Source organism: Bombina bombina, chromosome 6 (assembly GCF_027579735.1).
Source record: "Bombina bombina isolate aBomBom1 chromosome 6, aBomBom1.pri, whole genome shotgun sequence".
Lineage (NCBI taxonomy): Eukaryota > Metazoa > Chordata > Amphibia > Anura > Bombinatoridae > Bombina > Bombina bombina.
In genome coordinates this window covers 28,066,111-28,091,341 of record NC_069504.1, presented here as the reverse complement: position 1 = coordinate 28,091,341, position 25,231 = coordinate 28,066,111, and the positions used below count along the sequence as shown (strand labels likewise).

Sequence of the window (25,231 nt, the reverse complement as noted above, 5' to 3'; positions counted from 1 at the left end):
TATTTTTAAATAACATTGTGCTGATTTTCAGACTCCTAACCAAGCCCCAAAGTCTTAGATGTATACTGATGTATTCAGACTCCTGGTTGTGTAACTTTTCATATGCATGGGAGGGGGCATGGAGGGAGTGTCTGCTCTTCTTGCTTTCCCAGACCCTTTCACTGGGTGTCCCAGCCTAACCTCATCAGTAGTGCTAAACTGGGAGCTTCTAAGTAAGTTTTTAAAAGGTTTTATCCTGGATTTTTAGATCAGTATCTGTGCATCTTCTTCTTTATAGTAGTGTCTATTACATGCAGTTATATGAGATTTGGTGAATACGTTCCCTTTTAACAATACAGTGAAGTTTAAGATATTCTATCATTTTCTAACAGATATAATGAATAATCTGAATAATTACCTAGATTTTCCTGTTCACTTTTGCTCACTCTTTCCACATTGCTGGCAGGGCCATTTTCATTCCAAGATCAATGCTAATTCACTGAAACAAACAATAACCAGATCATAGATCAGGAAACCTAACATCATTTTTTTTTCTTGATAAAGTCATAGAGGGTTGCAACATTATCTGTAGAAAATCTTGTAGATCTTTAAGAATGGAAAAAGATAGAAAAAGCACTGGGAAAAGATTTAGGATGAAATCAAGTTTCTCTTGTCCTCTAGGCTGTCTTTGATACTAGATTATAATTAAGCTTAAAGGGACAAACCAAGCTCAGGTGATCAGTATTGACAACATTGATTGATATGTAGGTTGAGGGTTGAGTCTCATGAGGATCTCCTGTCCTGTCCTACATATGTGCCAAACCTCTGGTCTGCCTTACGATATGTAATAAATGGCAATTCGTTTCTGTAAATACAAATGTAAATAGGAGGGTGAAATGGCCATAATGAACAAATCTTCCTATCTGCCTGGATAATGTCTAAACTGTTTTATATAAATGCAAACAAATCATTTTATTATAGGATCTAGAACATGGACAACCTAGAACAGGTCCCTCAAGCAACCATAATGTTATCAGCGTTTAATAAGTATTTTACCTACCCTATCTCACCCTCTTCTCTGATAAAATGTCATGGAGTATCCCCTCTACTATTTGTACTATCCATAGAGACCCTAGCGGTGAAAATAAGATCAGCACACTCCATATCAGGTATTACAATAGGAGATAGGGAACATAAAATGATAATGTACACTGATGACATTCTGTTTGTCATGACCAAAGTAGAGACCACACTCCCAGACATATTAACCAAACTATCAAATTACGGCAAGGTCTCAAACTTTCATCTTAACATCACCAAGTTGGAGCTTCTAAATATCACATCCCCTTCTTCGGTTGTTTCGCAGTTAGAGACAACACTCCACATCAGCATAGACAGGAAAAAAATGAAATACTTGGGGATTAATCTTACAAGTAATGACAATGACCTTCTCCAATTCAATTTTCAGACGCTTAAAACAGAGATAACACGAGACCTACAGTCCTGGTGTAATAAACCCATATCCTGGTTGGGGAGAATGAGCATAATTAAGATGAATATCCTTCCACGGGTATTATACCTCTTACAGGCTCTACCCGAGCCACTACCCACCTCTTACCTGACCGCACTGCAAAATATCATAGACAGTTATATCTGGAAGGGGAAGCGGAGTAGAATAAATAAACAGACTTTACATTTACCAAAACACCGGGGTGGAGTAGGCCTCCAAAATCTCCAACTATACCGCAGAGCGATCTTTTTACAACATATTGTAGATTGGAGCCATAATTCCGCACAAAAAGCTTGGGTGCTTTTAGATAATCAAATATTCAACAAAGTAAACACAGCAACATTGGCATGGTTGGAGCCACGCCATAGACCAGTCACATTGAAACACTACCCCATAGTCAATGAAACACTACGAGTATGGGACAGAGTAATCACCACATCCCGACACATCTCTACAAGATACTCACCACTTACCCCGGTCCCCCATTAGGGAGCACCCAGCGATACCACTGGCTCATGCCAGACTGGCCAATAGACTTCCATACAGCATGAGGGAGGGAGCCTTGTGTTTTGCACTAGAGGCAGGTGACATAGTACCATTGACAACACTGCAGAAATGGGACGAGACCCTCTTTTCAACATGGTTCTCACGATCACAAGTCAAGCACTTTGTCACAACACACAAACACAAGAGCGACATGAATAGAGATCTAACCCCTTTTGAACAACTGTGTGCACAGCAGGCACCCCCCGACACACAATATCCCTAATATACAAATTACTGTTGGTACCGGACGAGGAAGCACTACCTTCTTACACAAAAGCATGGGATAGGGAGATGGGCTTAGACACACCTCCTCTGGAATGGAGGAGAGCATTCCAAATAGCGACTAAGACATCATCCTCCGCTGTAATACAGGAAATGCACTTCAAACTACTTAGTAGGTGGTATCTTACCCCTACTCGATTGCATAGGTCTAACCCACATATTCCTACAACTTGCTGGAGGGGTTGTGGGCAAGAAGGGATGATGTACCATATCTGGTGGACATGTCCAATCATAGCTCCCTTTTGGGAGGGGACTTTTGCAACAATGTCAAAAATAATAGGAATGATTCTGGCCCCGAAGATGAGCACACTGTTGTTTTTGTACATTCCAAAAATACAAAACAAAGTTTTAAAATCTCTCTTGATGCTAATGATAAATGGAGCCAAAAAACTAGTCCCACTGGGATGGAGATCGGCAACTCCTCCAACAATATCTGACTGGCATAACCAGATAGAGGACCTCCTCTCTTTGGAGAAATACCATTACATGACAATAGATAAATTGGAAATACATAGCCTCATGAGGGAAGCTTGGGACCAATATAGACACCCACGCACCACACACACAGCAGACCTGGACACAACAGACCTCACAAGAGACACGATAGTCAACAGGGGGGGCAAGAATGAAGCCTCTTCCCCAAACATATAACTGATTCTAGGGACCGGACCCGAGGCAACACTCGAAACAAACCCTATTTAGAGAGACCAGCATGTTGTAAGCCCAATCCCCTGCCATTGCCCTGTCCTCTAATAGCGATAACTTCCACTTGCCTCATAATTGCTCAAGACACCCTTTTACCTCTCCCCTCCATCCTCTCCTGTTTTTTTTTTTTCTCTCCTCTCTCTTTTCCCTCTTCTGCCCTATCTCTCCCCCATCCCACTCTCTTAGTTTCCCTCCTTTCCTGACCTCCATCTCCCCCTCTGTTTCTTAAACTATTTACATACCCTTATTTTCTAGTATAATTCACTTCTGTTGCACTTGTCAAACAAAAGACACATATTACTTATTATTTACCACTTATGCACAAATGTTAAATACTGGACCTCTGGATTTAGAAGGAAGGACCCATATAGAAATTGTAATGTGGTCAATCTTATGATTTTGGACTTTATAGATTATCGTACCTAAATAAGAGTATTGCAGAAATCATTGTTTATCAACATGAGTAGCCTCTATGAATAACAGAAAATACCTCTTATATGTTTTCTAGGCAAATACTCTGTATAATGGTTTGTCGCATGTAGAAAATTTTGTGCCTTAATTTTGTTTGCCATTTGTTGTAAAACTGAAATTTTCAATAAAAATAATAAAAAAAAAAAAAAAAAAAAAGTAAAATTTCATGGAGTAAATAGAAATAAAAATATTTTAATTAAGCCTCAAATTAAATCTGCTGCCAGGGCCGCCATCAGGGGGTGACAGGGGTGACTCCTGTCAGGGGCCCAGTGGGCCACGGGGCCCCATGAGGCAAGAACAACTATTATTTAAAAAAAATATATATTTATTTTTTAAATTTTTTAGCAGCCACCCTCTAGTACAGCAGAGGGCTATTGAGCGTAGGAAATGTTATTACAGTGTGAGACAGACTTGGCACTTAAGTTTGTACAGTGTGTGCCTGAGTCAGATGGCAGATCACTTTCATTTGCAGAGGCGGTAGGACTTACTTAGTAAATGTTTTTTATGTATCTGTGCAATTTCGGATTGTAACTTCAGTGTGGTAATAGTTGTATGGTGGGGCCAGGGGTCCATAAAAACACATTTTTTTAGCAATATGCAGCAATGTATTTATGATTATTTGACAATGCTGTAGAAATTCTATATTTAAAGCAATGCAGAAATGTTTCCTCCTCAGTACACAAATGGTAGGTGCCCTTTTGGCAGATATGTGTTTTTTTTATATTAATATATATATATATATATATATATATATATATATATATAAATTACATTCCAGTTTACTGACCCTTTATGCAAGGACTTTCCAGATTTTTACATCTGCATAAAATGGTATACTCTCAGACTAAGATTGCTCAGTGTTTGAAATGAGACAGGTTAACAGCTGACATAATTTTGAAATACATACAAACAAGTCTAAATCCTGCATTTAACCAGATCTAATGGTATGAAACTGAGTACCACAGCTTATGGTTCCACCAAGACCATATAGAGTACAGCATTTTCAAAATCCATAAGTACAGCTGACAGATGGGAACATTTGTACACCATATTTGAAGTGGCGCTTTTCGTTGGGGAAAATGGGGGGGGGAAACATATGTCAACCTTTCAAAAGTACTTATCTTCATCTAGCCATCTACCCAGATCATTAATGTACAATTTTGAATGAACATAATTTTTTTTGTTTGCACATTTAAAAATATGATTCTTTAAAAAGTGACCTCTTAATTTCTGCAATTTTTTTATCATGCATGTCACACACTGTTGATTTAGGGGATGCAATGTGCAGAAATGTTACCTCCTGTGAGTGTTTCTGTAGGTGTCTGTGTTTATGTCTTTGTGCTTTTGTTTGTGTCTCTATGAGTGTGTATGTTTTTTTTTCTGTGGGTCTCTCTGTGAGGGGGGGGTGTAGGTCTTTGTGCATTTTCTGTGGATGTCTGTGAGGGTGTGTGCGTATGTCTTTGTGCTTTTTCTATGGGTGTCTCTGTGATGGTGTGTGTATGTATGGCTTTGTGTATTTTCTCTGGATGCCTCTGTGAGGGTGGGTGTGTTTATGTATGTATGTCTGTGTTTTCTTTGGATGTCTCTGTGAGGGTGTGTGCGTATGTCTGTGTTTTCTGCGGGTGTCTCTGTGAGGGTGTGTGTATGTTGGTGCATTTTCCATGGGTGTCTCTGTGAGAGTGTGTGTATGTCTTGGTGTGTTTTCTGTGGATGTCTCAGTGAGTGTGTGTGTGTGTATTTCTTTGTGTGTTTTTTCTGTGGGTGTCTCTGTGTGTGTGTATATGTCTTTGTGGGTTTTCTGAGGCTGTCTCTCTCAGTGTTTCCTTGGATGTATGTGCAAGTTTGTGTTTGAGTTTGTGTGTGTGTGTGTGTGTCAATTGTCTGTTCCTTTTTAGGACATTTTGACCTTACTACTGATTATTCACATCTTTCTACAGACAGAGACTAATGAGACCATTTCAGAAGTCACCAATCCACCATTTAACCTTTAAATTATTGTTTAGGCAGTTCAGGGCCCTTCCTTTCAGCCACTGCATGCTGTTGTCATCATTTAGTTGGCATCTTCCATGACAAAAAGATAATCAGAACTCCATATTTTGTTTTGTAAATCTCCTTTTTTGACAAAACTGTAGCCTACCTCATTACTTGTCAGGTCAATGTAAACAAGTGCTGAGTGTCTGTTTTGGTGTCTGTGTGTGTTTCTTTGCGTGTCTGCTAGAGTGTCAATATGTGAGTCCTTATGTGTGAGTGTGTGTTTCAGTGTATGAGTGTGTCTGTGTGTTTCTGTGTTTGTGTGTTACTACCTTTACAACATTTCCAAGTTTGACTACACTTAAGAATAAAGTGCATATACATTTGTCACTTGATCAAAAATTGCACATGTCTTGGGGGGCTGATCAATGGTTAAGTCAGGGGCCCCAAAATGTCTAGTGGCAGCCCTGTCTGCTGCACAGCCAATAATAAATATATAATAGATAACATACAGGATAATCCAATTAATGCTACATAATGATGTGAAAAGTGTGTTTGCTTCATTTGACTCAATTACAACAATTGATACATATTTATTTCAGAGTAAAAGGTATCGTCTCTACGTACTGTAAAAAACAAAAAAACACAGTGGTTCCAATAATTACAGGAACGAGGAAACATGGCCACATATCAGCCATGAATAAAGGAAAACATATTTACTACTCATGTAATAACATGCTCTAGTATCTACTGGGTCTTGTAGTAAAGTGGCCCCAGTATCTGCAAGGTATTTTCTCTGGACCTACAAAACAACTTCAGTCAATAGCAGCAATAAAACCTACATTGTATAGAAAAGAGGCCACGTGCCTCAGACCACATCAGTGCTTGCCATATACCTCTAAGTAACTCAGGAAAATGATCAAGATTAGGCTTCTTAATCAAACTTTCCGAAGAAATCACTCAACATAATTTCTGATCATTTCACGTCCTTCGCTCATTTCACATTCTTGTTATTTTTTCTGACGTAGGGTTTTCCCTTTTTATACATTATGGCCCAGATAACGAGTGGAGCACTAACAGTTATGCCCGAGCGATATCAGGTTTATCGTAAAAAAGTGTCACAAAACACAACAAAAATACATTTAAAAGTACAGTTACACTTATAATAACACCTTCTATTAAACATTATTTTTTAATTAATATTGCACAAAAATGTTATAAGGGCTCTAAGATAAGGCAGGCAAAGGGCTTTACCTAAAGAAACATACATATACATGTCTAAATATATATGTGTGTGTTTATATGACATATATATATTTATTTATGTATTCATCTGTGTATATATGTATTTAAAGACATATATACACATATAAACACATAATACATATGTACACATACAGGGAGTGCAGAATTATTAGTTGTATTATCAAGTTGTATTTTTGAGGATTAATTTTATTATTGAACAACAACCATGTTCTCAATGAACCCAAAAAACTCATAAATATCAAAGCTGAATAGTTTTGGAAGTAGTTTTTAGTTTGTTTTTAGTTATAGCTATTTTAGGGGGATATCTGTGTGTGCAGGTGACTATTACTGTGCATAATTATTAGGCAACTTAACAAAAAACAAATATATACCCATTTCAATTATTTATTTTTACCAGTGAAACCAATATAACATCTCATCATTCACAAATATACATTTCTGACATTCAAAAACAAAACAAAAACAAATCAGTGACCAATATAGCCACCTTTCTTTGCAAGGACACTCAAAAGCCTGCCATCCATGGATTCTGTCAGTGTTTTGATCTGTTCACCATCAACATTGCGTGCAGCAGCAACCACAGCCTCCCAGACACTGTTCAGAGAGGTGTACTGTTTTCCCTCCTTGTAAATCTCACATTTGATGATGGACCACAGGTTCTCAATGGGGTTCAGATCAGGTGAACAAGGAGGCCATGTCATTAGATTTTCTTCTTTTATACCCTTTCTTGCCAGCCACGCTGTGGAGTACTTGGACGCGTGTGATGGAGCATTGTCCTGCATGAAAATCATGTTTTTCTTGAAGGATGCAGACTTCTTCCTGTACCACTGCTTGAAGAAGGTGTCTTCCAGAAACTGGCAGTAGGACTGGGAGTTGAGCTTGACTCCATCCTCAACCCGAAAAGGCCCCACAAGCTCATCTTTGATGATACCAGCCCAAACCAGTACTCCACCTCCACCTTGCTTGTGTCTGAGTCGGACTGGAGCTCTCTGCCCTTTACCAATCCAGCCACGGGCCCATCCATCTGGCCCATCAAGACTAACTCTCATTTCATCAGTCCATAAAACCTTAGAAAAATCAGTCTTGAGATATTTCTTGGCCCAGTCTTGACGTTTCAGCTTGTGTGTCTTGTTCAGTGGTGGTCGTCTTTCAGCCTTTCTTACCTTGGCCATGTCTCTGAGTATTGCACAACTTGTGCTTTTGGGCACTCCAGTGATGTTGCAGCTCTGAAATATGGCCAAACTGGTGGCAAGTGGCATCTTGGCAGCTGCACACTTGACTTTTCTCAGTGCATGGGCAGTTATTTTGCGCCTTGGTTTTTCCACATGCTTCTTGTGACCCTGTTGACTATTTTGAATGAAACGCTTGATTGTTCGATGATCACGCTTCAGAAGCTTTGCAATTTTAAGAGTGCTGCATCCCTCTGCAAGATATCTCACTATTTTTGACTTTTCTGAGCCTGTCAAGTCCTTCTTTTGACCCATTTTGCCAAAGGAAAGGAAGTTGCCTAATAATTATGCACACCTGATATAGGGTGTTGATGTCATTAGACCACACCCCTTCTCATTACAGAGATGCACATCACCTAATATGCTTAATTGGTAGTAGGCTTTCGAGCCTATACAGCTTGGAGTAAGACAACATGCATAAAGAGGATGATGTGGTCAAAATACTCATTTGCCTAATAATTCTGCACACAGTGTATATATATATATATATATATAAGTGCATTGGAGCACTTTGCAGTTAAAGGGACAGTCTACACTAAAATATTATTGTTATATAGATAATCCCTTTATTACCCATTCCCTAGTTTTGCATACCTTACACTGTTATAATAATATACTTTTTACCTCTGTCATTACCTTGTATCTAAGCCTCTGCAGACTGCCCCTTATTTCAGTTCTTCTGACAGACTTGCATTTTAGCTAATCAGTGTTGACTCATAAGTAACTCCACAGGAATGAGCACAATGTTATATATATGAAACACATGAACTAGCACTGTATAACTGTGAAAAACTGTCAAAATGCACTAAGATAAGAGGCAGTCCAACAGCTTCAAAATTAGCATATGAGTCTACCTAGGTTCCACAAAGAATACCAAGAGAGCAAAGCAGATTTGATGATAAAAGTAAATTGTAAAGTTATTTAAAATTGCAAGCCCTAGCTGAATCGTGAAAGTTAAATATTGCTTAGATCTCCCTTTAAGTAGATGAAAACATGTAAAAGCACATGTATATATATATAATCATATATACTGTATATACATACAGGGGTGGACATATCTATATGGTTTACTAGTCAGGGGTTTAAAGGAGAGAGAGATATTGCACCAAGATACCATCATATATACAGCATGTAGAAATATGAATTTATGAATGAATAGAACATATTCTTCTATGTAAAGAACATTGGAATGTGAAATATTAATATTTTCATGTCGGGTTAGCTCACTAGTGCATATGCAATTATATTTGCACACAAGTAGGGTGATTTCTATAGGGGAATACGTTAACACGTCATATTCTGGCTTTTACACTTGCCAATAACTTTTTACTTTTAAATTGTTATATACACACTACCTGACGCACGCAAAAAGCTTACTTCTAGCGGAAATAGCGTGCACGCGGGAACGTTAAATACTGCTCCACTTGTAACCTGGCCATATATAAGCTCATTATAAGACAGATAGACAGAAATACATATAGGGGCCAATCTATCAAGCTTAATATAGAGCTTGAGGGCCCGTGTTTCTGAAGGCTCCTGAAGGCTCGCCAGAAACACCAGTTAGGAAGCAGTGGTTTCACCGCAATTCAACCTGATCGAATACGATCGGGTTGATTGACACCCCTCTGCTGCCGATTGGCTGTCTGTCGGACATGATCTGCTGATCGGATCATGTCGGACAGACACATAATAAATAGTCCCCATAGACAGAGATAGACATAGATAGATAGAATCAGGATAAAGTTATGTTAAATGTAATGTGTTTATGTTATAGCAATTAAAGGGACACTGAACCCAATTTTTTTCTTTTGTGAGTCAGAAAGAGCATGCAATTTTAAGCCACTTTCTAATTTATTCCTATTATCAATTTTTCTTTGTTCTCTTGCTATCTTTATTTTAAAAAGAAGACATTTAAGCTTTTTTTTAATTCAGAACTCTGGACAGCACTTTTTTATTGGTGGATGAGTTTATCCACCAATCAGCAAGAACAACCCAGGTTGATCACCATAAATGGGCCGGCATCTAAACTTACTTTCTTGCATTTCAAATAAAGATACCAAGAGAATAAAGAAAATTTGATAATAGGAGTAAATTAGAAAGTTGCTTAAAATGTCATGCTCTATCTGAATCACGAAAGAAAAAATTTGGGTTCAGTGTCCCTTTAATCATGGGACGATGTTTATATAATATTTTAACAATACAATATAAAATGTTGACTATGGAAAATGAATAAGGAAATAACTGACTTCCTTGTTTTAGATAGAACATCATAAGACAACATTACTGATTTAGTAAATGAAAACACTTTGTAAAGAATGGCTGAAATGTAAACCTAATACTTAGCAGAAATAAAGAATAACATTTTATTCCATAAACTCACAATGAGGTTAAGACTAAGGGGCCGATTTATGAAGCAGCGGATGCTGCTTCCGACCCACTCCGCTAAGGTTCACCTGAAGTGGAAGTTAAGAAGCGGTCGTAGGACTGAGGCGGCAGGCAGCATCAGCCGATCAGATATAATTGGGATGATTGACACCCCATACTAGCGGCTGATTAACCACGAATGTACAGGGGGGCGGCATTGCACAATCATTTCAGAAATGCATGTGCAATGATAAATGCTTAATGTGTATGCTGTCGGCATTTATCGATGTGCGGCAGACATGATCCACTACAGCGGATCATGTCCACTCGCACTATAATAAATCGTCCCCATGTCTGTTTTATAGGATCCAGTAAACTGAATGACAAAATGAAATAACATTTACTGGTTTATTTGGTTTTATAATGATAAAGACTCATACTCATTAGTCAGTGTTACAGAATACAAAGCTGACTGACTGTGTGACATCATATTGGTAAGTCAAGTCCTTGGTTTTATAATGATAAAGACTCATACTCATTATTCAGTGTTACAGAATACAAGGCTGACTGACTGTGAGACATCTTATTGGTAAGTCAAGTCCTTGGTTTTATAATGATAAAGACTCATACTCATTATTCAGTGTTAAATAATACAAAGCTGACTGTGTGACATCTTATTGGTAAGTCAAGTCCTTGGTTTTATAATGATAAAGACTCATACTCATTATTCAGTGTTACAGAATACAAAGCTGACTGACTGTGAGACATCTTATTGGTAAGTCAAGTCCTTGGTTTTATAATGATAAAAGACTCATACTCATTATTCAGTGTTACAGAATACAAAGCTGACTGACTGTGAGACATCTTATTGTTAAGTCAAGTCCTTGGTTTTATAATGATAAAGACTCATACTCATTATTCAGTGTTACAGAATACAAAGCTGACTGACTGTGAGACATCTTATTGGTAAGTCAAGTCCTTGGTTTTATAATGATAAAGACTCATACTCATTATTCAGTGTTACAGAATACAAAGCTGACTGACTGTGTGACATCTTATTGGTAAGTCAAGTCCTTGGTTTTATAATGATAAAGACTCATACTCATTATTCAGTGTTACATAATACAAAGCTGACTGACTGTGAGACATCTTATTGGTAAGTCAAGTCCTTGGTTTTATAATGATAAAGACTCATACTCATTAGTCAGTGTTACAGAATACAAAGCTGACTGACTGTGAGACATCTTATGGTAAGTCAAGTCCTTGGTTTTATAATGATAAAGACTCATACTCATTATTCAGTGTTATGATACAAAGCTGACTGACTGTGAGACATCTTATTGGTAAGTCAAGTCCTTGGTTTTATAATGATAAAGACTCATTATTATTATCGGTTATTTGTAGAGCTCCAACAGATTCCGCATCTTATTGGTAAGTCAAGTCCTTGGTTTTATAATGATAAAGACTCATTATTATTATCGGTTATTTGTAGAGCGCCAACAGATTCTGCATCTTATTGGTAAGTCAAGTCCTTGGTTTTATAATAATAAAGACTCATACTCATTATTCAGTGTTACAGAATACAAAGCTGACTGACTGTGAGACATCTTATTGGTAAGTCAAGTCCTTGGTTTTATAATGATAAAGACTCATACTCATTATTCAGTGTTAGAGAATACAAAGCTGACTGACTGCGAGACATCTTATTGGTAAGTCAAGTCCTTGGTTTTATAATGATAAAGACTCATACTCATTATTCAGTGTTACAGAATACAAAGCTGACTGACTGTGAGACATCTTATTGGTAAGTCAAGTCCTTGGTTTTATAATGATAAAGACTCATACTCATTATTCAGTGTTAGAGAATACAAATCTGACTGACTGTGAGACATCTTATTGGTAAGTCAAGTCCTTGGTTTTATAATGATAAAGACTCATTATTATTATCGGTTATTTGTAGAGCGCCAACAGATTCCGCATCTTATTGGTAAGTAAAGTCCTTGGTTTTATAATGATAAAGACTCATACTCATTATTCAGTGTTACAGAATACAAAGCTGACTGACTGTGAGACATCTTATTGGTAAGTCAAGTCCTTGGTTTTATAATGATAAAAGACTCATACTCATTATTCAGTGTTACAGAATACAAAGCTGACTGACTGTGAGACATCTTATTGTTAAGTCAAGTCCTTGGTTTTATAATGATAAAGACTCATACTCATTATTCAGTGTTACAGAATACAAAGCTGACTGACTGTGAGACATCTTATTGGTAAGTCAAGTCCTTGGTTTTATAATGATAAAGACTCATACTCATTATTCAGTGTTACAGAATACAAAGCTGACTGACTGTGTGACATCTTATTGGTAAGTCAAGTCCTTGGTTTTATAATGATAAAGACTCATACTCATTATTCAGTGTTACATAATACAAAGCTGACTGACTGTGAGACATCTTATTGGTAAGTCAAGTCCTTGGTTTTATAATGATAAAGACTCATACTCATTAGTCAGTGTTACAGAATACAAAGCTGACTGACTGTGAGACATCTTATGGTAAGTCAAGTCCTTGGTTTTATAATGATAAAGACTCATACTCATTATTCAGTGTTATGATACAAAGCTGACTGACTGTGAGACATCTTATTGGTAAGTCAAGTCCTTGGTTTTATAATGATAAAGACTCATTATTATTATCGGTTATTTGTAGAGCTCCAACAGATTCCGCATCTTATTGGTAAGTCAAGTCCTTGGTTTTATAATGATAAAGACTCATTATTATTATCGGTTATTTGTAGAGCGCCAACAGATTCCGCATCTTATTGGTAAGTCAAGTCCTTGGTTTTATAATAATAAAGACTCATACTCATTATTCAGTGTTACAGAATACAAAGCTGACTGACTGTGAGACATCTTATTGGTAAGTCAAGTCCTTGGTTTTATAATGATAAAGACTCATACTCATTATTCAGTGTTAGAGAATACAAAGCTGACTGACTGCGAGACATCTTATTGGTAAGTCAAGTCCTTGGTTTTATAATGATAAAGACTCATACTCATTATTCAGTGTTACAGAATACAAAGCTGACTGACTGTGAGACATCTTATTGGTAAGTCAAGTCCTTGGTTTTATAATGATAAAGACTCATACTCATTATTCAGTGTTAGAGAATACAAATCTGACTGACTGTGAGACATCTTATTGGTAAGTCAAGTCCTTGGTTTTATAATGATAAAGACTCATTATTATTATCGGTTATTTGTAGAGCGCCAACAGATTCCGCATCTTATTGGTAAGTAAAGTCCTTGGTTTTATAATGATAAAGACTCATACTCATTATTCAGTGTTACAGAATACAAAGCTGACTGACTGTGAGACATCTTATTGGTAAGTCAAGTCCTTGGTTTTATAATGATAAAGACTCATACTCATTATTCAGTGTTAGAGAATACAAAGCTGACTGCGAGACATCTTATTGGTAAGTCAAGTCCTTGGTTTTATAATGATAAAGACTCATACTCATTATTCAGTGTTACAGAATACAAAGCTGACTGACTGTGAGACATCTTATTGGTAAATCAAGTCCTTGGTTTTATAATGATAAAGACTCATACTCATTATTCAGTGTTACAGAATACAAAGCTGACTGACTGTGTGACATCTTATTGGTAAGTCAAGTCCTTGGTTTTATAATGATAAAGACTCATACTCATTATTCAGTGTTAGAGAATACTAAGCTGACTGACTGTGTGACATCTTATTGGTAAGTCAAGTCCTTGGTTTTATAATGATAAAGACTCATACTCATTAGTCAGTGTTACAGAATACAAAGCTGACTGACTGTGAGACATCTTATTGGTAAGTCAAGTCCTTGGTTTTATAATGATAAAGACTCATACTCATTATTCAGTGTTAGAGAATACAAAGCTGACTGACTGTGAGACATCTTATTGGTAAGTCAAGTCCTTGGTTTTATAATGATAAAGACTCATTATTATTATCGGTTATTTGTAGAGCGCCAACAGATTCCGCATCTTATTGGTAAGTAAAGTCCTTGGTTTTATAATGATAAAGACTCATACTCATTATTCAGTGTTACAGAATACAAAGCTGACTGACTGTGAGACATCTTATTGGTAAGTCAAGTCCTTGGTTTTATAATGATAAAGACTCATACTCATTATTCAGTGTTACAGAATACAAAGCTGACTGACTGTGAGACATCTTATTGGTAAGTCAAGTCCTTGGTTTTATAATGATAAAGACTCATACTCATTATTCAGTGTTACAGAATTCAAAGCTGACTGACTGTGAGACATCTTATTGGTAAGTCAAGTCCTTGGTTTTATAATGATAAATATTCATACTCATTATTCAGTGTTAGAGAATACAAAGCTGACTGACTTATTAGTAAGTCAAGTCCTTGGTTTAATATAGAGTACCAGTTAGTGTATATAGTTTCACTACTTCTGGGCCCAAACCTGGTCTGATGTGTGTTGCGTGTTCTTTCATTACAATAAAAATGGACCAAATTGGATCCAGCAGAGGTAGTGAAGGCTATGACTATTAAAAGGGCATTCAGCTCTACTAGGTAGTTGACAATGTTGGGGTTTGCGGATTTAGGGGTTAATACATTTATTAATACATTTATTAGGTAGTTGGGTTTTTTTTCTTAATACTTCGTGTGGGTGGTTAGTTTTTTTTTATACTTTGTACGAGCGGTTAGGTTTTATTTTAAATACTTATTGCGGGCGGTAATTTTTTTTTAATACTTTTTACGTGCGGTTAGGTGTTTTTTTCATTCTTATTGCTGGCAGCTTTTTTTTTGTTTGTAATACTCCGTTTGCCTTCGCTGCATCCCGGTGGATTCTGAAAATTGCATTTTCTAAATACACCTGGATGCAGCTTCACTCAATAAAAAGACAAGGGACAGAAAAGGCAGATTAATTGTAACCAGCTTGAGCACCTTCATTTTCTATTCCACTTATAGCACCTCAGAAACATGTGTCATATATCATTGTTTTAGTCTATCTATCTATAATTTAGTTGTTGGTATTCCCAATGCTAGAATTAGTCTGACACTCTCCCATATAACCTTATTATGTGGCAGTACGGAACATTTCATATAGTATCATCACGCGGTTAATAAAGGGACACCAGAAACGTTGAGATTTTAATTTAAAATGTTTCATTATGTATATTAAAACAATTTTGCTATATATTTTTTTATTTTATTTTGCTAATCCCCCCCCCCCTTGTATTTTAATCTTGTTACAAACAAAAAACTCTACCAAAATAGAGGGGAGAGTGAATAGGTGCGCCAATTGTTATATATGAATATTTGTATACAAAATTTGATGTACAAACTCAAACCTGAACTAAAGGTTAGGTTAATAAGTTAAAATCAATAAAAAAGCTAAAATAAAATATGAGTTTACAAAAATAAAAAAACTATTTCTTGTTGTGAATTTGGGAATAGTTGAAACAATGTCTCTGGTGTTCCTTCTGGTCTAGAACAAGTCCCAAACAGTGTGGAAATATGTAAATACGGGCTGCTCTTCAAGGAGTGAGATGGCCCCTCACTATGATGGTATACCTATAGATAAACAAAGAAAAAGAAGGCGCCCATAGCGTATTATGTTCAAAATGAATGAAATGATAAGTGAAAAGGGTGCACTCACATTTGGACAAGCTCTGTCAAGTGCTAAATAGGCAGGCCAGAGATTCAGAGTATATTGGCTAACTCTCCTTCTATGACCACGGCTTGTGTGATAGCAGTTCTTCCTTAGAATAAATCAGAAAAGAGCCACCATAGCGCAATATGTTTGTACACACAAGAAAAGATAATAAAATATCTTAAACTCACATTTGGTGAAGCACTGCCAAGTGCTGTAATCACAGGCCAGATGTTTAGGAGTAGTCTGGCGTACTCTTTCACAGCATCAGATACATCAGACGGGAATGTCTTGTTCTTTGATAGGATAGGATCCAAAAAGTTGTCAGGGGTTTCTCAGTATATAAAAATACCAATTAAAAGAAATCCCATAAAAAAAATGTGTATAAAACTCGGTCTTGATAAAAATTGGTTACTTTAATATCAAAACATAAAACACAACGACGCGTTTCTCAGTTATACACTGTTTCATCAGGCTGATTGATTGGCAAAGGTAGAATCAATATTTCATGTATGAACCTGAATGGCCCATTTATTTATAGAAATAATAGTTGGAACAAATAAGCCGGTATCTTGTCTATGTGTTACTTCTCTACTCACTGGGTATCTATAGAAATGTATAAATGAATAACAGCATCAATCATTTGCCAAAACAACAATTACCAACACTTTTCTATAAGTCCCTTTCTGAAAATTGCTTTTAAAGCACCTTGTCTTCAGTTAGCAGAGGCAGCGTAGAAGCTCTCTGGCATATTGTGCAACTGTGCGAGATACCTGATACAAGCCAATTAATGAGGATTTAGCAGCTGCTGGTCTTCCTAGTTTGTCAATGACGGACTTTAAAGCAAACATAAAATTATAACACATTGCAGTGTAGTGTAGTCTATCTTTAAGTGTCTATCTTTAAGGAGAGAGATTATGAATACAAGAGATAAAAGTCTATAGAACCTTCTTAACGTGTTTGTGGCATTGGTTTAGAAATCCTCAGTTCACATAGACCGCAATGTAAAGACACTTTTCAGTGCCGTTATTTTTCTAACACCCCACTCCCACCAACTTTAAAGCTCCAAAACTGCCTAGTGCAGATTTTTTATTTAAAAAATGCTAGATTTTTTTAAATAAAAACTTTAATGCCATCTATTTTGAGGGCATTTGAGGCACTTTTAGAAAATTAACCAGAGATCTAATCTTTGGCTAATTTTTACTGCGAGGTCACGGTTCCAATAACCAGTCACTTGTAATGGCTAGTTAATTATCACGCTCCTTCAAACGGGCAAATAAATTTATATTTATTTTCTAGCACACATTGAGGTCAATTTATTAAAGGTCTTGTGGACCTGATCCGACAGTGTGGATCAGGTCCGCAAGACCTCGCTGAATGTGGAGAGCAATACACTCTCCGTATTCAGCATTGCACCAGCAGCTCTTGTCAGCTGCTGGTGCAACGCCACCCCCTGCAGACTCGCAGCCATCAGCCGCCAGCAGGGGGGTGTCAATCAACCCGATCGTATTTGATCGGGTTGAATTCCGGCGATTCCTGACGGCCTCATCAGAGCAGGCAGAGACAGGGTTATGGAGCAGCGGTCTTTAGACCGCTGCTTCATAACTGCGGTTTCTGGCGAGTCTTCAGACTCGCCAGAAACACGGCCCTTTAAGCTCCGTTCAGAGCTTGATAGATAGGCCTCATTGTAGCATTATACATATTTTCTGCTTCCTATAGGTTCCTTATTGCTTAATTTCTAATGACTTTCTTCACTTTTACAATGTTAGGTTCTAAACATGAACACAACAGACACCTCTGAAATTATTGTCATATATGAATAACTAAACTAATTGTCATATATGAATAACTAAACTAATTGTCATATATGAATAACTAAACTAATTGTCATATATGAATAACTAAACTAATTGTGGCTAGAACAATTCCAGGACATGTTTGTGTAACTGGCAGTGTTTTATGCAAATAAATGGTGTGAATATTTGTAAAGCAAATTTATAGATAAGTGTAATATTTACAGTTTCTAATTACCATTTATAATTAATTTCTCCGAGTAACAATCGTCTTCCATCCTGTGCCAATCAGCAAACAAGGAAAGTTACAACAATACCCTGAAGCTATAATCTTACACTATAAATGAATGGCTTTGGCTGTGAAGATTATAAGGGAGCATCATCTGTAACTGAAGTTGTGATACTTTGTAACCAGTTATCCCCAACATGAAGATTACTCTCCTCTTCCTCCTTATTGGGCTCAGCTGCTGCTTGGGTAAGTGATGATGTTACTGGGTTACTGGTTAAACTGCTGCCCCTGTAGAGTAGCAGGGGATGGGTCAGGGGTGTCATATGAATGACATTTTATTACAGAGATAATTTGTTTCTGCCTTTTTGTCTCATATTCTTTCTTTTTCTTTTACAACCCAGTGCTGAACCTGACTCCTTGGGGCATATGTATCAAGCTCCGAATGGAGCTTGATGCCCCGTGTTTCAGTTATGAAGCAGTGGTCACAAAGACGGCTGCTCCATAACCTGTCCGTCTGCTCTGAGCAGGCGGACAGACATCGCCGGAAATCAACCCGATCGAGTACGATCGGGTTGATTGACACCCCCTGCTGGCGGCTCATTGGCCGCGAGTTTGCAGGGGGCGGCGTTGCACCAGCAGCTCTTGTGAGCTGCTGGTGCAATGCTGAATACGGCGAGCGTATTGCTCGCCGTATTCAGCGAGGTCTGTCGGACCTGATCCGCACTGTCGGATCAGATCCGACAGACCTTGATAACTATGGGCCCTTGTTTCTTATTATCTATCTATCTCTCTCTTTCTTTCTTGCTTGCTTTCGTTCTTTCTTTCTCTCTGTCTCTTTCTGTCTCTCTCTCTCTTTTTCTTTCTTTCTTTTCATACAACCATGGAACCATTAAACTCTTCTTTAATAAAATGCTGTCTAGATGTTCAACATTACACCTTGAAACCTCTTTCTTTCTCTCTCGCTCTCCCTTTCTTTTTTCTCTCCCTCTTTCTCTCTTTCTTTTTTTTTCTCTCTCTTTCTCTCTCTCTTTCTTTCTCTCTCCCCCTTTCTTTCTTTTTTCTCTCTCTCTTTATTTCTCTTTCTTTCTTTCTTTTTTCTCTCTCTCTCCCCTTCTTTTTCTCTCTCTCTTTCTTTCTCTCTCTCACTCTCTCTCTCTCTTTCTTTCTTTCTTTCTTTTTTCTCTCTCTCTCCCTTCTTTTTCTCTCTCTTTCTTTCTCTCTCTTTCTTTCTTTCTTTCTTTCTCTCTCTCTTTCTTTCTTTCTTTCTCTCTCTTTCTTTCTCTCTCCCCCTTTCTTTCTTTTTTTTCTCTCTCTCCCCTTCTTTTTCTCTCTCTCTTTCTTTCTCTCTCTCACTATCTCTCTCTTTCTTTCTCTCTTTTTTTTCTCTCTCTTTCTTTCTCTCTTTCTCTCTCTCTTTCTTTCTCTCTCTCTTTCTTTCTCTCTTTCTTTCTTTCTCTCTCTCACTCTCTCTCTCTTTCTTTCTCTCTTTCTTTCTTTCTTTCTCTCTTTCTCTCTCTCTCTCTCTCTCTCTCTCTCTCTCTCTCTTTCTTCCTCTTTCCTTCTTTCTTTCTTTTTCTCCCTCTTTCGCTTTTTCGTTCTTTCTTTCTCTCTTTCTTTCTTTTCATACAACCATGAAACCATTAAACTCTTCTTTAACAAAATGCTGTCTAGATGTTCAACATTACACTTTGAAAGAAGTTATGGTACCCTATTGAAATTAAAAAATTTCTACCCAGAGACCACCATGTTTAAAGCAATTGTCCCAAAAGACAAACAATACAGAGTCTAACTGTACCAGCTTTGGGGGGGGGGGGGGGCTGTATATAATATGTACTGTAAATATCTGTTAGAAACCAGCTTTGAAAACTCAATTTGTCTCACTGGAATATATTCAATTTTTTGTCATTTCTAGCTTACTGGAGGGAATAATTTATATTACTTCATCTGATCTTTATTCATTCAGTTAATATCTTGTTCCTTTAAAGACCTCATTCTCCGGTGTCGCCAGTTCCTTTATTATTACACTAAATTACTTAAACATAGAGAGGGAATTAACTTTAGTGAATCAGTTTAATAAATATTTATAAGAACTGGTGAAGGGAACTTTTTGTATAAATTGTCAGTGGTTCATTCCATTAAATCTTTGCTCATGAGTTTTATATTAGATTCTATAAATTTACATTCCATAAAACAATATTTTGTGCCATAGTGACGATGTATCACTATAAAACATAAATACAAACAAATATAAAATGATCACAGATGCATCTCCCTGTATAAATCCTTTATAGACACAAGTGTGTTATAAAAATAATAATATTTATTGCACCCAGCACATTTAGTGCTCATGCCTGAGGTGTAGCTGATGATCGGCAGCACAAACATAATAACTACTGCTGTGTAACGCCGACATTTACTGATACAGCAAGTCCCAGCAAGAGCAGAGACTCAGCTACACAGAGAATTGAGAATATTGCCAATGAAACATTACATTGCAAAATACCTGCGGTTAACAGAAATGTTTTAAACTGTTTAGCAACTTTTGTTAGCAAATTTACAATATTGTGGTATTCAGGGATATACCCCTTTAAAATGTCATCATTATTAACTATAGTATCTGCTTCACTGTGGCCACATAGGGAAGTAATATTTATGGATCATTACATGTTAAGCTTAATGTACTTTTAACCTCTTCAGCTTCATCTGACTGATTATCTGGAGCAAGTCATTGTAAAAATGAAAAGGTTGTATTTTTATTAATATAATAATTATAAGACTCTCACTGCATTTATTTCTCTTTTGTATTATCTACAGTCACAGCTGAAGCCACCTCTATCCAGGTATTGTATCAAATAATTTGCCTTTGCCGATTCATGCAAATAATTTAAAAAGACTCAGAAAAACTGAAACAATAAATGTGTGTCTTTAAAAATAGACCATTAATTAATAACATTTAAAATTGGTCTATAGGTGTTTCTGTACTTAAGATGCTGTTGTATAAACAAAACTATACATATACATAGTAGAAAGAATAATGTTTACCAAATGTCAAGTATTAGAATCCAGGGTCCTGTAGTGTTAAACATTCTGTGCTTTTATAATAAGTTTAAAAAGCTATTTTTATAGGAAAATTATCAACATGTTATAAACACATTTTTGAATAGGTATATAATATATTCTATATAACTACATTTTATATGGCTATATTTTTATTATTATAATTATATTTTATATAACTAAATTTGTATTATTATAAATATATTTTATATAACTATATTTTTATTATTACAGCTATTTTTTATTTGGCTATATCTTTTATTATTATAACTAAATTTTGTTTGGCTATATTTTATTATAACAGTATTTTATATTGCTATATTTTATATAATATTTTATATGGCTATTTTTATTATTATATCTATATTTTATATAACTATATTTTTTATTATTATAACTATATTTTATATAACTTTATTTTATTATTATAACTATATTTTATATGGCTATATTTTTCTTATTATAACAATATTTTATATAACTATATTTTTATTATTATAACTATATTTTATATGGCTATATTTGTATTATTATAACTATATTTTATATGGCTATATTTGTATTATATTTGTATTATTATAACTATATTTTATATGGCTATATTTGTATTATTATAACTATATTTTATATAACTATATTTGTATTATTATAACTATATTTTATATGGCTATATTTGTATTATTATAACTATATTTTATATGGCTATATTTGTATTATATTTGTATTATTATAACTATATTTTATATAACTATATTTTTTATTATTATAACTATATTTTATATAACTTTATTTTTATTATTATAACTATATTTTATATGGCTATATTTTTATTATTATAACAATATTTTATATAACTATAGTTTTATTATTATAACTATATTTTATATAACTATATTTTTATTATTATAACTATACTTTATATGGCTTATTTTATTATTATAACTATATTTTTTATTATTATAACTATATTGTAAACATTTTTCCGAAGAAATGTTGCACTCTCAAGTGTGGAAAAGTGAAATAACCTTTATTAGGTAGACAGCCACATTTTGCGGCACCTTCCCCTTTGTCAAGCTTTGCTTGACTAAGGGGCTGGTGCCCTGAAACGTTGCTGTCTTCCTAATAAAGGTTATTTCACTTTTCCACACCTGAGAGTGCAACATTTCTTAGGACACTTGATTTTTGGAGCAAGGGGTTTTTGCTCTGATTGTGTTGCACCCACCTTGAAACCTGCTGGACATTTATGTTTAAAGGTGTGTTGGTCCTACAACTTTGTTTTACTACTACTACTATTTTAAACAATGATTATAATTTTTTTCTCTCGTTTTCAGGATACGCATAAAGGTGGATGTGCATATTTACTGATGGGAGTTTATCAGACAATTGATAAGTTTAAGGTAAAATCTTGTTATCTAATTGTATATAACATGAACAGACTTCTCCACAAAAATATTTTGGACAACCGGGTGGCATTCTGAAGTAGCTGGATGGTGTAATATTAATAATTTACAAATTATAGTATTTTATTTATAAAAACAATTTTCATATAACTGCATGTAATAGACACTACTATAAAGAAGAATATGCACAAATAATGATATACAAATCCAGTATTACACCTTTTAAAAACTTACTCAGAAGATCCAAGTTTAGCACTGTTAATGCGGTTAAGCTGGGACATCCACTGAAAGGGGCTGAGAAAGCAGGAGGATCAGACACTCCCCCCTCCACTGCATATGAAAACACCTAGTACTCAAACAGTAACAAGCAGGAATCTGTAGACTTCAGTCTACAGCTGATACTTTGAAGCTTGGTTAGGAGTTGTAAAATCAGCACAATGTTCTAAAAAATTATCAAAGCTATACATTGTTACAAAAGCACTACCAGGTGGTCTATATAAATGGATCATCTACAAAACATTTATGCAAAGGGTACAGTGTTCCTTTAAGCTATCCAAAGCACAGATTCATTGCATAATTTAAAAAAATAATTTTAATGACAATTTGTGCAACAAGGATTTAAAAACTAATATTAGCTAATTTTATATTAAAATTGGATTAAATGTTAGCCACGTGTTCAGTAAAATCAGCTGGGTTGTGTACCTATTAAGGGCTAGATTACAAGTTCAGTGCAAAACATCCCTTCTGCGAAAGCGATATTTGCGCTCAACTGAGTAATACCAGCAGTGGCATCACTAGGGGGTGCGGGGCATGCGGGCCGCACCCAGGTGACACCCTCCAGGGGGTGACACCACCAGAAAAAAATCATTTTTTTCTTTTTTTTTAAATATTATTGAAATTCAAAGAAATACAATGTAGAAATGCATATATTTTTTTAGTAGAGAGACCAGCATTTGTGAACATTAGTAGGACTGGGGAAGTTGTAGACACACTTAATTTTTTTGCCCCTATAGCCAGCGCTGCAATTTCCACAAATAGCTTTCCCGGCTCCTTTTGCTTGTTTGTACTTTGTTCCTCCACTGCCCAATTGCACTATGAATGTTGTGGGTGTGCCGTGGAGCATGCAAAGTTGCGCTGCTAGCCTAAACCTGCCTGCCTATCTGTGCTCACTGCTCAGTGACATGTGGAGCAGTGGAGTCACTCACTGCTGTGCTGCCTCTCTAAACGATGCCTGGCACCTGACCGCATCATCACTGTCTGACACTGTCTCTAAAGTGAAGGAGCCACGTATGATGCCCACCAGACTGGTACGGTTATGGTACACTAAGTGCACACTGAAGAGGTAGGATGGGAGGGCGGGTGGGGGTCTGGGGGTGGGCAGAGTGCAGAGGTGATTGGCCATAAGAAGCGGTAGGCACGCGGCCCGGGGCTGTGCCCTTACAGACTTGGAACAGAGTTAGAGAGCAGAATTTTCATAGTTTGCGTGCCTAAACCTTTTCTTTAGTGGTTTATTTTTAGAGTGCACTGTTTATCTTTCATTTTATGCTCTGCTGAGCCAGGGAGCAGCTCTAGGAATGAGCTTTATAATTAATGCAGTGCAGTTTACATATTTTGTATGTGTGTGTGCCTGAGTGTTTGTGTGTGTGTGCCTGAGTGTTTGTGTGTGTGTGCCTGAGTGTTTCTGTGTGTGTGTCTGAGTGTTTCTGTGTGTGCCTGAGTGTTTCTGTGTGTGTGCCTGAGTGTTTTTGTGTGTGTGCTGGAGTGTTTTTGTGTGTGTCTGAGTGTTTTTGTGTGTGTGTCTAAGTGTTTGTGTGTGTGTCTGTGTTTGTGTGTGTGTCTGAGTGTTTGTGTGTGTGTGTGTGTCTGTCAGAGCGTGTTTGTGTGTGTGAGTGTTTTTGTGTGTGTGAGTGTGTTTCTGAGTGTTTGTGTAGGCATCTGAGTGTGCTTTTAAGTGTGTCTGATTGTGTGTGCCTGTGTTTTTGTGTTTGTGTGTGTCTGCTTTCTGGGGGGTGGGGGGTTGACACCATAACTTACTGCACCGGGTGACACCAACACTAGTGACGCCACTGAATACCAGTGCACACTAATGTGTGCTGGTAATACAAGTTAGGTGCAATGAGAACGCGACCTCTTGTTTGCATTGCACAGAAGTATTGCACTCACAATAGCACACTTCCAAAGACTTCAATGGGAGCCTCGTTCTCATGCTGTCAGACACAGCATGAGAATTAGCACAGCGAAGGGGGTAAGTCGCACAGCGAATGGGCAGCAAATATAAATATATATGAATATAGACATATATCAGGGCTCAAAATTTCCACTCTTTACTAGCCATTGGCGAGGGGAAATTGAATGGTGGCGAGTAAAAGTTAGTGAGTGAAAAAATGTACACTTCTATTGCAGAATTGACAAACACACATTTTGGGCAATGTGCTAAAAATATTACCTAAAGGGATAGTATATATGCTAGAAAGGGCAAGGATATGTTATCCCTCTAGGGCTGTAGGAACATCATTAGTGCTTAGACTGTTACTTGTGAGCGGATAAATGGGGCAGAGAGAGAGAGATGGGAAAGTGGAGAGGACGATAGCTTTAAGAGTGGGGGGGGAAAGAAAGAGTAAAAAGATATGAGAGAGGGGAGAGAGAGGGGAAAGAGAGTGTAAAGAGAAGATATGGCCTGAGAGATAAGGAAGAGGGTAAAATAGAGATTGAAGAGAGGAGGGAGTGGAGAAAGATAGTTAAGAGAGAAAAG

The 25,231-nt window shown here is 36.5% G+C and overlaps 1 protein-coding gene across 1 annotated transcript in view; it reads left to right on the top strand.

Annotated features, from left to right (window-relative positions):
• The first annotated feature begins 1,183 nt into the window (after positions 1-1,183).
• LOC128664308 (uncharacterized) overlaps positions 1,184-25,231 on the top strand; it is a 74,734-nt gene continuing 50,686 nt past the window's right edge. Inside the window, exons 1-3 of the mRNA XM_053719147.1 lie at positions 1,184-1,487; positions 20,837-20,862; positions 22,411-22,476. Coding sequence (XP_053575122.1) covers positions 1,184-1,487; positions 20,837-20,862; positions 22,411-22,476 — 396 coding nt within the window. The remainder of the gene's footprint in view (positions 1,488-20,836; positions 20,863-22,410; positions 22,477-25,231) is intronic.